This window comes from Panthera tigris, chromosome C1 (assembly GCF_018350195.1).
Source record: "Panthera tigris isolate Pti1 chromosome C1, P.tigris_Pti1_mat1.1, whole genome shotgun sequence".
Lineage (NCBI taxonomy): Eukaryota > Metazoa > Chordata > Mammalia > Carnivora > Felidae > Panthera > Panthera tigris.
This window is the reverse complement of record NC_056667.1, coordinates 18,823,092-18,836,259: the sequence shown is the minus strand read 5'-3', so window position 1 is coordinate 18,836,259 and position 13,168 is coordinate 18,823,092. Positions and strand designations below refer to the sequence as shown.

Genomic DNA, 13,168 nt, shown 5'->3' with positions numbered 1-13,168 from the left:
CTAGCAAAATAAATAAATAAACTTAAAAAAAGTTTCTGTCTTAATTTCTAATATAGCAAATACTGATAGCTATAACCCATACAAACCAAGAGCGGAGAGAGGTCCTGAGACAAAAACAACTGAGAAATGGTGGACTATAGAAAGTTGTGTGCAAGCATCAAGATCAAATGGTCTAGACCCACTGCTATGTTCTGCACCTGCATCCCGGTGTGCAATCCAGAGAGGAGGGACAGTCTGAGAAGACCTAAGCTGCTCCTTACTTGTCTTTTCTATTCTAGTCCTCCTGCAGACCGCAAAGAGAACTTTTCGAGAGTCAATTACACACACACACACACACGCACACACTCATACATATATATATATATACATATACAGGCACCGCGGTGACAAATCTACTGTAAAATACAACCAATTTAAAAAGAAAAACTAGGATAGAAATCACTTAAAAAAGCTTTTAAGAATTTTTTAAGAATTGTGTGGTATAGTATTTTACGAAGGACTATATGGACTACAGAGATATCAAGGACAGGTACTGGAACCTAAAGCTGCTGGAGAATTTAGAGTTTTAGAAATTCTGTTTCAAAAACACTTTCATCTAAAACACACACACACACACACACACCTCTGACAGTGTGGACTCTATGAGGTTTGGGATGGGGAGGGGGCAGAGGCACATGAGGAGAAAGAGAACAAGCCACAGTATCTTGTGTTGAAGACACTTCGTATCTTCAACGGTAGTAATCACGCACCTAATCACACCTTACACACACCACACGTGTAATTTTTCCAAATGCTTTCATGTTAATTATCTCATTTTAGCCTTACAACTGTGAAATAGGCAGGGTAGTTATTACCATTTCATAAGAAAGAAACCTGAGGAACCAGGAACCTAGAGGCTGCAGGGCACTGTTGAAAGAGCACAGGAATAGGGGTTTGGAGACCACAGAGAACAGAGTGAGTTCTATGTGGAATGTTGTACTGTTGCTAAAAAAAATAAATAAATACTTTTTTTTTTTTTTTTTAGTTTTTAATGTTTATTTTTGACAGAGAGAGAGAGAGAGAGAGACAGACAGAGACAGAGCATGAGTGGGGGAGGGGCAGAGAGAGAGGGAGACGCAGAATCTGAAGGAGGCTCCAGGCTCCGAGCTGTCAGCACAGAGCCCGACGCGGGGCTCGAACTCATGGGCTGTGAGATCATGACCTGAGCCGAGGTCGGACGCTCAACCTACTGAGCCACCCAGGCGTCCCTAAATACATTTCTATGGTAAGAAATGGAGAAGAGATTAAGTGAGGAGAAAAGCCAAGAAACTTTTATGTAAAATGGAATCCTACTTTTGTTAAGGAAGAAATATACCCATTTGCTTATATAGAAAGAACAATAATTAAAAACTATGTAATAGTGATTATCCCAGAGCAGGAGCACTAAGGTCTCTTGCACTGTGCTAATACATTGTCATATTAAGTTTTACTTTTATTTATTTTATTTTCAGTAGACTTCATGCCCAGTGCAGAGCCCAACACGGGCTTGAACTCACAGCCCTGAGATCAAGACCTGAGCTGAGATCAAGAGTCGGATGCTTAACCAGCTGAGCCACCCAGGTACCCCCTCACTACTTTTATTTGTTTAACTCTTCATTTTGAAATGACTTTAGACTTACAGAAAAGTTGCATGAATTGTATAAAGAATTCCCTCCTATCTTTCGCCTAGATTCCATAAATGATAAAATAAGTTATCAAGTTTCTGTTATCATGCTCCCCCTGTTACCATGCATACATATTGGTTATTTTTTTTAATCAGTCAGGAAATTAACATTGATATGTTACTATTACCTGATCTAGAGACCTTATTCAAATTTCAGTAATTATCTCACTGATGTCCTTTGAAGCAACAGATGAATAAATAGAGATCGAGCCATCGACATATCCTGGTCCAGAATCACATTTTGCATTGTTGTCATATCTATACTGATTTTTTTTTTTTAATTTAACAGAGATTCTCATTTAAAAAAGGCTCCTGGTAACTGTTGCTTCACCTGGAGAATGAGGACAATGACACTTGCCCTACATGTAGTAGAGACTTGAGAGCTCCGTATGAATTATTACACATGCATGACACTCAGAAGTGATGAAGCAGTACCATACTGTGCAACAAAAAAGAGAACAGACTTTGGGGTTAGACAGATATGGGCCTCTATCAAAGGAACTAAACTTGGGGCAAACTTGGTTTCCTCACATATGAAACTGAAGCTAATACCCTTACTGGAACAAAATAAAAGAATGAAGAGAAAAAAAAAAAATAGTAACAGCAAATAACTTTCCGAGCAGCTCTCTGTGTCAGGCATTATGCTAAGTTCTTTATGTCACTTATCTCAATTGCCCTTATATCAGTCCTGTAAACTAGGTGGTCTTATTTACTATTCTCATTTTATAGATGAGAAAACAGAGAGAGAAAGCAAGTAAATGACTTGTTCAAGATCACATAACTAGGGTCGGGGACATTCCTTGAACTCAAGTTCATACGACTTAAAGCCCATACAATTATCCCTCATACTGGACTTTCTCATCTCACATTAGATATTCAGTAAATATCATTTTCCTTCTTTATATCCTTTCCTATGTGTATATTCAAATTATATAATTCTTTAATTTTTCCAACAGGACCAAGTTTTTAAAAAATGAGATGTACTTTAGGAAAGAATACATCCCCAGTATCTCATTCGTAAACTATGAATTTATAAACTTAATTTGTAAACACACTATGAAGCTCTGCAGAAAAAAAAATTAAGTCAAATGTTCTTTACAGAAATAACTATGGCACAAAAGATGGGACAACTCAAGACTGCTTTCCAGCAAAATTCACACTCTTAGAACGGTCATTGTAATAAGGAAACATGTAATTCAAAAATAAAAAGACAACTCATTTTTTAAAAAAAAATCATAAATACAATGAACCATGACGTATACAGCTTGTCAAGCCTAGAGCAAGATAAGAAAATAATGCTTATTACCCCTGAGAAAGAAGACTCCAACCTTAGTATCTCTCTCATCTGAGACAGGAGTTTTTGTTTGACCATGAACGTGGCACTCGCCTCTCTAGAACTCAAGTGTCCTCACTACAAGATAGGCAAAATACTGAATTTAGTACTGAGTAGCTTATTTGGCTTTTAGAAGTGTTTTGAAGGGACGCCTGGGTGGCTCAGTCGGTTGAGCGGCCGACTTCGGCTCAGGTCACGATCTCGCGGACCGTGAGTTCGAGCCCCGCGTCAGGCTCTGTGCTGACAGCTCGGAGCCGGGAGCCTGTTTCGGATTCTGTGTCTCCCTCTCTCTGACCCTCCCCCGTTCATGCTCTGTCTCTCTCTGTCTCAAAAATAAATAAACGTTAAAAAAAAAAAAAAAAAGAGGAAGTGTTTTGAAGATGAAAAAAGTAATAATATAATTTGAAAACAGAGCTAAACTGTTTCCAGCCACCTCCGCCGTACTAGGTAAGGAAACAGATCTCAAGCAGCGCAAATCAATCAGTGATGTCTAACAGGTACACCTAAAGTGGACTCGCTGCACTGTTTCAATCCACTTAAATGCAAAGCCTCTAAAAAAGAAAAGGCAACAGAAGACATGGACGAGGGATAAATTATTTCTGACGTCACAATCCCATGACTCAACGTGAGTCCATCACCCTTAAAAGAAGCAGGCAGAAACAAAGGAATGAAGGTCAGAGTTATGAAGGGGCTTCAAAGTCTCTGGATGATAAGCATTTTGGAAGGCTGATGAGCAGAGGCCAACCTGACATCAGTTAAATGTCAGAGTAAAGATATAAAGCCTCAAAGAATACATTCAAACAGTTGATTGCGTTGTTTTTTTTTTAAAGTCTCTATTACCGGGATCCATGTGCCTAAAGGTGAGAGACCTTGAGGAAACAGTCACTCCTTGGGTACTTGAAGAAATTCATGATGGAAAAAAAATGTGTAGCAAAGGAGATGTGTTTCTACTGTTGGTATTTGCCACTATGCTTAAGTAGCTTGTTGATTGAGCACACAACTTTTTTCTTCTGAACCTATTTCTTGAAAATGGTCCAAGTAAGATAATTACACCCAAATCTATAAGCCTAGAAAATAAAAGTAATATATTGAAGAGCATACTAAATTTCATCAAGAAAAGTAACCCAGGGGCACCTGGCTGGCTTAGTTGGTAGAGCCTGCAATTCTTGATCTCAGGGTTGTGAGTTTGAGCCCCACATTGGGTGTAGAGACAGAAATAAAGAAATAAAGGAAGGGAGGACAGGAGAAGAGAGGAGAAGAGGAAAGGAAGAAAGGAAGAAAGAAAAGTAAGCCAATTATAGTATTTCACTTTTGAGGTCTTAACCATGTTTATAAAATTTCTATCTGACTCTCCAGGCTCCATGAGGTATGTTATATCTTGTTATATCTCCTGAAGTTATCACCCGGATCACGGCCTAGAAAATGACGAAACAAACAAAACACACACACACACACACACACACACACACACACACACACACACACACAAAACCCCAAAGGGTTAATATCAATGGGCAGATCTGGGAGAAATGGCCAGAGAAAAAGCCTCTGGAAATATAAGTGCTTATAGAACAAGGATTGGCTCCATGATATTTGGCAAACAACTAACAAGAAAGTGAAAATAATAGGTTATTAAGTCTCCCATTAAAATCAATCTCCAAATCTAGTGAGGTTCAAGAAAGGCCATGAGAAATCAAAGAAAAAGGAAAATATCACTAATAAAACAGGAAGCTTTAAAGCAAATAATCTGAGGGGCGCCTGGGTGGCTCAGTCGGTTGAGCATCCAACTTTGGCCGAGGTCATGATCTTGCGTTCATGAGTTCGAGCCCAGCGTTGGGCTCTGTGCTGACAGCTCAGAGCCTGAAGCCTGCTTCAGATTCTGTGTCTCCATCTCTCTCTGCCCCTCCCCTGCTTGTGCTCTCTGTCTCTCAAAAATTAAAATAAAAAAAGTTAAAAAAAATTTTAAAGCGAATAATCTGAAATAGATCACATTCCCTCCTTCCCCTGCCTCAACTTGTAGCAGGAATTTAAAGGGATTTTCAAAGCATCTAATGAAACTAAACTGCCAAGAGCACTCAGGCAAGAAAAATCATAAATGAAACTTGGAGGAAAGTACCTTTTTTTTTTTTAAAGGTAGTACACTACTAGCAAAAACGAAGTACAAAACTCCAGTATGGCAGATTTGTTTAAATGTCTTTCATGAAAACTGCAAAAATAAGGATTAGGTAAACACGTCACTGGAAAGGTTAGAACATTTCCATTTCTACATTGTCCTCACCCCCTCCCCCAACACCGCTCTAAAACCATACCGAATTTATCACTTTCACGTCAGGTCCTGCGTTGCTGCCGTTAAAGCCTACCGAGATTACCAAAATGCTTTTAGGCTGTGAGGTTGCAACATTGGTATCTGGGGTTTCGGTTGCAGAACACATGTACAATCAAGGCAGCCAAGGGTCATACCAGCCTCTAGTGGCTTTAATAAGCATAGCCCAGAGGAGGCTAAAACTAGACTTAGGAAACATCATTAATTAAAGAGGCAGGAAAAGCAGGAAAGTGAAATCTCTGGAGATCAGATTATTCGGACTGGGATCCAAAAGAGGAAATTAGGAAGCTGAGAAGGATGCAAACGTTGATCATTTGAAAAAGTCAAAGGTCAGGCAACTCTGGTCTGAAATAAAGATGGGACAAGGTATTGTATCTGCCAGGGAAGTCCTGAGTCCTCGGTTCTGGTTTTAAGGCATTAAGATATACAAATCTAAGAGCGGGCTACGGTCCTGCGCTGCCCACGCTTCAGGCAGCGTGCTACGCAGAGCCCAGCACACGATGACAGGAAGTATTCATAAATTCACAAGTGATGGGGCACTTCCTTCAACCACCAGTAACGAAGATCTAAAATAGCTTCCCGAAGCTTAACACAGGTGCCTTACTTAAAATTCTTATTATGCTTACTTGGGTCAGTAACAATTTTGACTGCAGAGACTTTAAACCTCAGCGTTTCTGCCTCTGGCTTCTACATAGCACACCTCGTCTCACCCTCCTATTATCAAGTCAGTAATTCTCAGGGGGAAGGAAGTGGGGAGTGTGGCGGAGTGACAGGTGGGTAAACCACACAGAATCCCCTTAAGGCTTTTCAAAACTACATAGCACTCCAACCCCACCCGGCCTGGAGAAATCACTGCACGTAATTAGATGTTACCGTGGGGAGCGTCTGGTGCATGTGTGAAGGCAGACGCGGGCAGAGGATCCCGGCCGTAAAACCCGAGGACCTCTGAAATGTCGCAGTTAAGTGGACTCATTTATTTTACTTTCTCTTATGAATGACCTTTCTTCACAATTTCCAAAGCACTTTCACATCTATCTCATCTGAGTTAGCAAATACTCCCTCACTTAGTGGCGACCGTCTACTTCATCATAAAATAGCACCGGGCAAAATTAAGCTGTTAGTGCATCCGGTGAACAACCAAAATAGCAAGTTAAAATGTAATGCAACAAAAATATTTTCACACGAAGTTCTTTGGAACCCCCACACCACCGGGCAAATTTAAGAGGGCATTGTGATGGTCTGCTGTAAACTCCCTGAAGACAAGAAACTATGCCTTATCCCACACCCTTCACAATTCCCTGAGCAACGCAGGTCCTTAACCAAGTAGGATACATTCATTTATATTCATTTATTTATTAATGCACACGCTCAACATTTATCCAGCACTAAATTCCTACTCTGGCTCTGTGCTGGCTTGGGCTGTTTATAAGTGACATTGGATTTTAGCCCTTAGTAATATAAAGTAATATAAAAGAAATCCATCACCATTTCTGTTTCTTTTCTCCTATTCTTGATTGTTAATATGACCAGAATCACATATTTCTATACATTTCAATTTTCAAACAAAGGGCACATATATAAATGGAGATCATGTTGATAGGTCTACAATCCATTTTCCTTCTACCTTGCCCCTGAAACAATTCTACCACAGCCATTATACAGACAATAATCCTATCATTTGACAATCACCTCAGTCACAGTTGCTGGATTGGAGCCCATGATTAAAAGCGTCTCAGCAACAGGATTTTTTTCAGCAAGACCAAGAAGCAACTCACCCTCTGTTTTGACTACTCAACTTCTGTTTATAGCTGTACCAAATCTTCTAGTCTCTCTTGCCTCCTTACAGGATAAACCAAACATGTTAAACTGTGATAACAACAACATGGTAAATAATATTTGTATTGCGTGCTAGAATTTACAGAGTGTCACAAACTGAACGTGATCTCCTTTGGTCCTCAAGACTCATTTGACAGATGAGCGAACTGGGACTCAAAGTGGGAGAGCTGGGATTGGGAGTCCAAACCCAGGTCTCCCGATGCCCGCAGTCCAGGGCTCTCTTCATCACAGCTGCCTCCTTGCCGTCCCAGGTTCAAAACATTGTGCAGACTGAGAACGTGAAAATAATGTTCATGAAAGGTTATGCTGTGAAACAGTAGATAGTGGTTATCAAAACTGTCCACAGAGACTCAGAAAAAAACCAAACTTCTCTGTTTAATATGACCAAAATTGGCCACATGTTGAGAAACAAAATGGGTAAATAGATGGTAGGAAACACAGTTCAGTATAGTTAAATTGGATGATCACAGAAATGTGATACTCACAAATCCTCAAACACCATAATTCATAACGAGCCCACTCATTCTGTTTGCTTTAGAAATAAAGGAGAACTTCCTAAACTTTTTTTAAAAAACAGAATTGGAAAAAACCAAAACTATGATCTTGTGCTTCGGGCCAATACACCATATTATAAACTGAGAAACAGGTAAGTGAATGAAAACATTCATTTGATATACGATGCTCCAAAAGGAAAGACCAGTAAATATATATGTAGGTCTTTTATTAACATTTAACTTAAAAAAAATGCCAAACAGAGAAGGGTAAACAGATTTGAGAGCTACCGGGGTTTTAAAATTTTATAGCGAAACTCTGAATAACTTGCATAGGGTATTTACTATCAACCTTTAGCGTAAGAACATTCGAATTCCAAGAGATCATCACTAAAATAAATAGATCTTCATTAAGAATGAATTCACTTCACACTGTTCATGTTGATTGAGTGGTTACTACCAGGTAGGTACTAAATTGGGCATCATTTGTCCAAATATAAAGAGACGGTGAAATACAACAGAAGACATGTAAACAATATGGGATCCCCAATCTTCTTTCTATAAATAAAGGTACCTCCTCATATGTTACTGTAAATAGCAGCCATTCAAAGCCACACTTGTCTTTGGTCTACAATTCTGTTTAATACGCTTTTTCTATTCTTGTGTCACTATTAAGTTGTTCAAATCTTTTTTCAATGGGCAGAAAAAAAAATCCTTTATTCAAGAAGCATAGCGTGTGTAACTTGAAGAGACATTTCCCCCACCCATTAACTTTGTAGGAAAATGGTTTTTACTTTTTCAGTTTAAATGGTCAAGTTTGATTGATTCAGCATGAATTTTGGCTGGTTTTACTGACTGCTGTACTCTCGTAGCTAGAACAGGGCCTGCCATATTATATATACGTATATATATATATATATATATATGTATATATATATATATACATATATACGTATATATATATATTTTTTTTTCTGAATGAATGAATTATTCCTATGATCTACAGCTCATTACATAAGGATATATCTATATGTAAGGATAGATACACAGAAGAACTTTACACTTTGACTTCTTAATGATTTTAAACTTGAAATAAAGAAAACCCCTCCTGTTTACATCACTCAGCTGCTTGTGAAAAGCAATCTTCCACGTATGTAAACAACAGCATGTGCAAGCTGTACAGTTATGCTAACACTTGGTCATTAGCTTGGTGACAACCTGGGTGTCATCAGCTACCTCTCTCTAAGTCCCACAGCTAGGAGAGCTAAATTGTAAAATGCCACAAAGACTCAAACCCATATGCACATGCTGAGCATTCTCCTTTGTAAACTAATTATTTCTCCACTAAAATCATTGCTTTATCAAGGCCAGTACCGTTTAGAATGAACATTCTAAGAAGAACCAGAAAATAAGTCATATACAAGTTCTGCCTAGGAAGCTGTGATTGTCACTAAGTTGCCCCATGAACCTGTTGTCGTCCTTCCCCCCTCTCAGAACAGTGAATTCAATTTCTATTTAAAGAAACATTGCTTTTTTTCGCTAGAAAAATAAAACTGAGTTTGGAGAAAATCTCCTGTGAAAGGTTCGAAGAAAACTATCTGCCTGGAATGATCAAAATAATGTTTGCTGGGAAAAATGACCATCAGCTCCTTCGGAGTCTGGAGCGGGGCCACAAGGCATGATTAGGGGGTATCGGCTTCAGCCCTCGGTGCCAAGTCTGAGATCCCGTAAGAGAAGTAGAGGGCGAAAGAAGGGGCAACGTGGCCACCTGCCCAGTCTGCCGGGGACCGTGGGGCCACCGTCTGCTCCCAACTTTGTCAGCCTTTCCCCCTAGTGCATATGGTCCACGCGTCTCCCGGCTCAGGCCGGCGACTCCCAGGCCAGAGCGGAACTGGGGGACCAGCGGAGGCCCGGCGGCCCCGGGAGCGGCGCCCTGCGCCCCGCGGCGCGGGCTGGGGGCGCAGGAGGGGAGGGGGCTCGCCGCCCCTCCCCCCTGCGGGGCCGGGGCGCTCCCAACGGCGGCGCGGCGGCTTCCTCGACCGGCGCCCGCCGCGCCCTCCCCGCCCGGCCGGCGGCCCTCGCCACGCCCCGCGCCCCCGGGGCGCACCCCTGCGGGCCGGCCGGAGCCCCCCGGGCCGCGCTCCTCCGAAGAGCCCCCGGCGCGGGCGTGCGGCCTAGTCGGGGTTACATAACGGGGCCGGGCCCCTCCGGAGCCGGCTGGGGGCCGCGGGGCCCGCGCGGGCGGAGGCGGGGGCGCCGCCGCTCACCTGCCGTAGATGCCCTCGGTGATCCGATTCCGCTTTAGGGGGCGGCGGAGCTTACTGCAGTCGGCGTTCCGCCGCTTCATCCTCCCGCTGGGGGGCCGGGTGCCCGCGCCGCCTCCGCCGCCGTCTCTCACCTCAGCCTCAGCCGCCGCCGCCGCCGCCGCCGGCCCGCCCCGCGTCGGGCCTGGACTCTACCCCTGGGGCCGGTCACACAGACATGGAGCCAGCACCCGGGGGGAGGGGGTGGGACGGGGAGGGGGGGGGCTCAGAGCCTCCTCCGCCTTCGGAAACAAAGAAATGACAATTCCGGGGCCCGCCCGCCCCAGCACCAGCCAGCCGTCTGCCCCGCCTCCTCGGCTCCGACGGACGGCCCTCGGGACCAATCGAAGGCGCCGGTACGCCTCTGCCGGCCAATCCAAGGGCCCGCTGAGGCAAAACGGACTCTAGAACCCGCCTCTTTGAAGGACAGAAGAATGCGCCAATCATTATAGTGTCTGAGTCCGTGCTTGGGCCTATCAGAAAAGATTTAAATAGAGGCTTATAAATAGGCCCTATAAATATAACATCCTATATTCTGCCTTATTGCGAAGGTACACTTCATGACTGTTGGATTGCGTTTCATTGTATTATAATCCACGCTAGAGCATACCGTGCTATATTCATTGCGGGCTATCACTAGCACCGTATGAAACCAGGAGGCCTGGGTTTGCGGCATGTGCCGTTTCTGCGCTGACATGTGCTCCAGTCAGTCGCGTCATTATGTAAGGGGCTCGCAGCATCCTCCCCCTCGAGGAGCCTCCGGGGTCAGCGCCAGGGGCCCTTTCTGCGGATCCTGGAGCGTTCGGCCAGGCCCGCCGCGTCAGCGCGCGACAGGGGTACGAATGACAAAGCAAACCCCACACACACGGACACACACACACACACCCTGCCAGCTCCCCGCGACGTGGTGACAGCGCGGCGGCCAATCGGAGGAGGCGTGGGGCGGGGCCGCTGCGGTCCCGCCCCCTGGGCGCGCGTCACAGGGGGCGGGGCCGTGGGTGCGCGCGACGTCGCGCTGGGCTGCCGGGGGTGTGTGAGGCGGTGCGACCCCCTCTCCACGTCCACAGGGTTGGCTGGGCGGCTGGCCCCGTGGTCACCGCGCCTGCTGGACTGGGGGAGCGTCGGCGACATGTCTGTCGGGGACTTGTCTGCCCGGGCGAGGGGCCGGGGCCGCGGGGACTGAGGGCCAGGCGAGAGGCTGCTCAGAGGTTGGGACGCCGGGCCAGTGACCCGTCTCACCCAACCCTCCTAGAACCCCGATGTTGTGCCAGGCACAAAATTTGTGCCGAGTGCTTTGCGTCGATTTGTTCATATACTCATTACTCCCTTGCAACGTAGGTAGGGCAAAATCACTATGAGAAATGACAGCAGAGATTCTTTTGAAAAAGAATGTCACTAAAGAAAACTGGGAAGCTGTCGAAAAGTAGCTGGAGGGAGAAGAAATACGCATGGATCTCATCACCTTCACACGATCACTGTTAGCATTCTAAATTTTTTCGCCCTATTTCCCCCCATGGCTGATATTATTATTACTATTACTGTTACTATTATTGAACAGAGTAATGATCATACTAGATAATTCAGCTTTGTATTCTGTTTTCCCATGTTATTATGCATCCTTCCTAAGTATTTTTGATGGCTGCCAAAGCTCCTATCAAGGGGCTGTACCAGCTTAACCACACAGTAACAGTGGGACTGTGAGGTGGTCTTCAGCACATTTCAAAAACTTCCAGGAAGTAGATGGCCTCTGGTTTTGTCCTGAGTTGGGTGGACCTCTTCCTGCTCTATATAATCACCCCCTTAATCAACACCCACCCCAAGGAGGAACTTCAATTTATATCAAATTCATCATGCTTATCTGCTCTGTGTTACTTTATCCTGCGCACAAATCTTTAAAAGATCCTCTGATGCCTGAAAAAGAAAACTCATTCTCTTTATTATGGCATCCAGAGCCGTCACACCAGGGACCCAGTCTCCTCTTCCAAGCCTGCCCAGGCCAGCAAGCCTCGACCCACTGCAACCTCCTCTTCCCTCCTTCCTGCCTTTGCTCCCTCACAGAGCATCTCGAGCAGTGCTGCTCCTAATTTCACGGTTTCTTGGGTGAGGCTTGTTCACCCACCAAGGATGAAAGCTTCTTCAGAAAGCTGCTTTTTTTTTTTTTTTTTAAGAAAAATGGCAGGAGTACCTGCTTTTTCAGAGTGGGATTGAAATTCCAGCTTGGCCACTTACTAGCTTGGGCAAGTTACAGAGCCTCTGTTTCCACTCAGGTATGTTTTAAGGCTTACAGGATAATGAACTTTCAGGGCCAGGCATGCAGCAGGTAGCAGCAAGCAATTACTGTTAATAGTATACTTGTTTTTCATCCCTTACCTCTCTCCAGCATGTTGATAAAGCGGCACTGGTGGCCAAGGATAACACACTTCTGTGAGCTCAAACTTTCACCACGGCTGCCCATCATTGTGAAAGGGTCTGAATGGAATGCTCTGTTTGGAGCGGCAGAAGAAGGCCTCGGCTGCCAAGGTGAATTGTTTCACGGAAGTGGATACGAGCAGGCCTAAATCAATACACTGGAGGCTTGAATGCATTAGGAAGGACAGTTACTTGGTGAGATCCTGGTTCCAGGATCCACGAGTTCAAGGTTCCAGATTACCTGGGCCAGAGACAAACAACCCACTTGGAAGGTGATAACAGGGCCATATCCGTGGTCTTTTCCACTCCTCCTTATGTCCCTGTTATCCAGGACAGTGCCAAGGCACACCGTGGAACCAATAGGTGAGTAATCCAGGGAAAAGATGACAGAGGCACTAGGAGAGTCGTGCCATTGTTCTGAAACTCATTGCCTAGCCTACCATCCCGACAAGGGCATTCCATGCTGTGGCAAACGTGTGGAGTGCCTGGAAGTTACTGTTGGGCATAGGGCTACGTGGGAGAAAGAAAAAGGACAGAGATCTCAGGGAGATGGTCTGAGAAGAAGCAATCTGGAGGTCTGGGTTCCAGTCTCAACTCGCTGGTGTTGAGTTCCTGCACGTCCTGTGCCAAGATCCCCTCCGGAGACTCTTCAAGCCCTATGTTTAAAGGCAGGTCATGTTAGCTCCATTTTACAGATGAGAAAACTGAGGCTCAGAGAAAATAAAGTTATGCAATTGGCTTGGTAGAACAGTTTAGCTCAAGGAACAGCCG

General features: G+C 44.4%; 1 protein-coding gene across 1 annotated transcript in view; it reads right to left on the bottom strand.

The window, feature by feature from the left end:
* MACO1 (macoilin 1) overlaps positions 1-10,190 on the bottom strand; it is a 63,424-nt gene extending 53,234 nt beyond the window's left edge. The window contains exon 1 of the mRNA XM_042995275.1: positions 9,953-10,190. Coding sequence (XP_042851209.1) covers positions 9,953-10,032 — 80 coding nt within the window. The 5' untranslated portion in view covers positions 10,033-10,190. The remainder of the gene's footprint in view (positions 1-9,952) is intronic.
* Between the last annotated feature and the right edge of the window lie 2,978 nt (positions 10,191-13,168).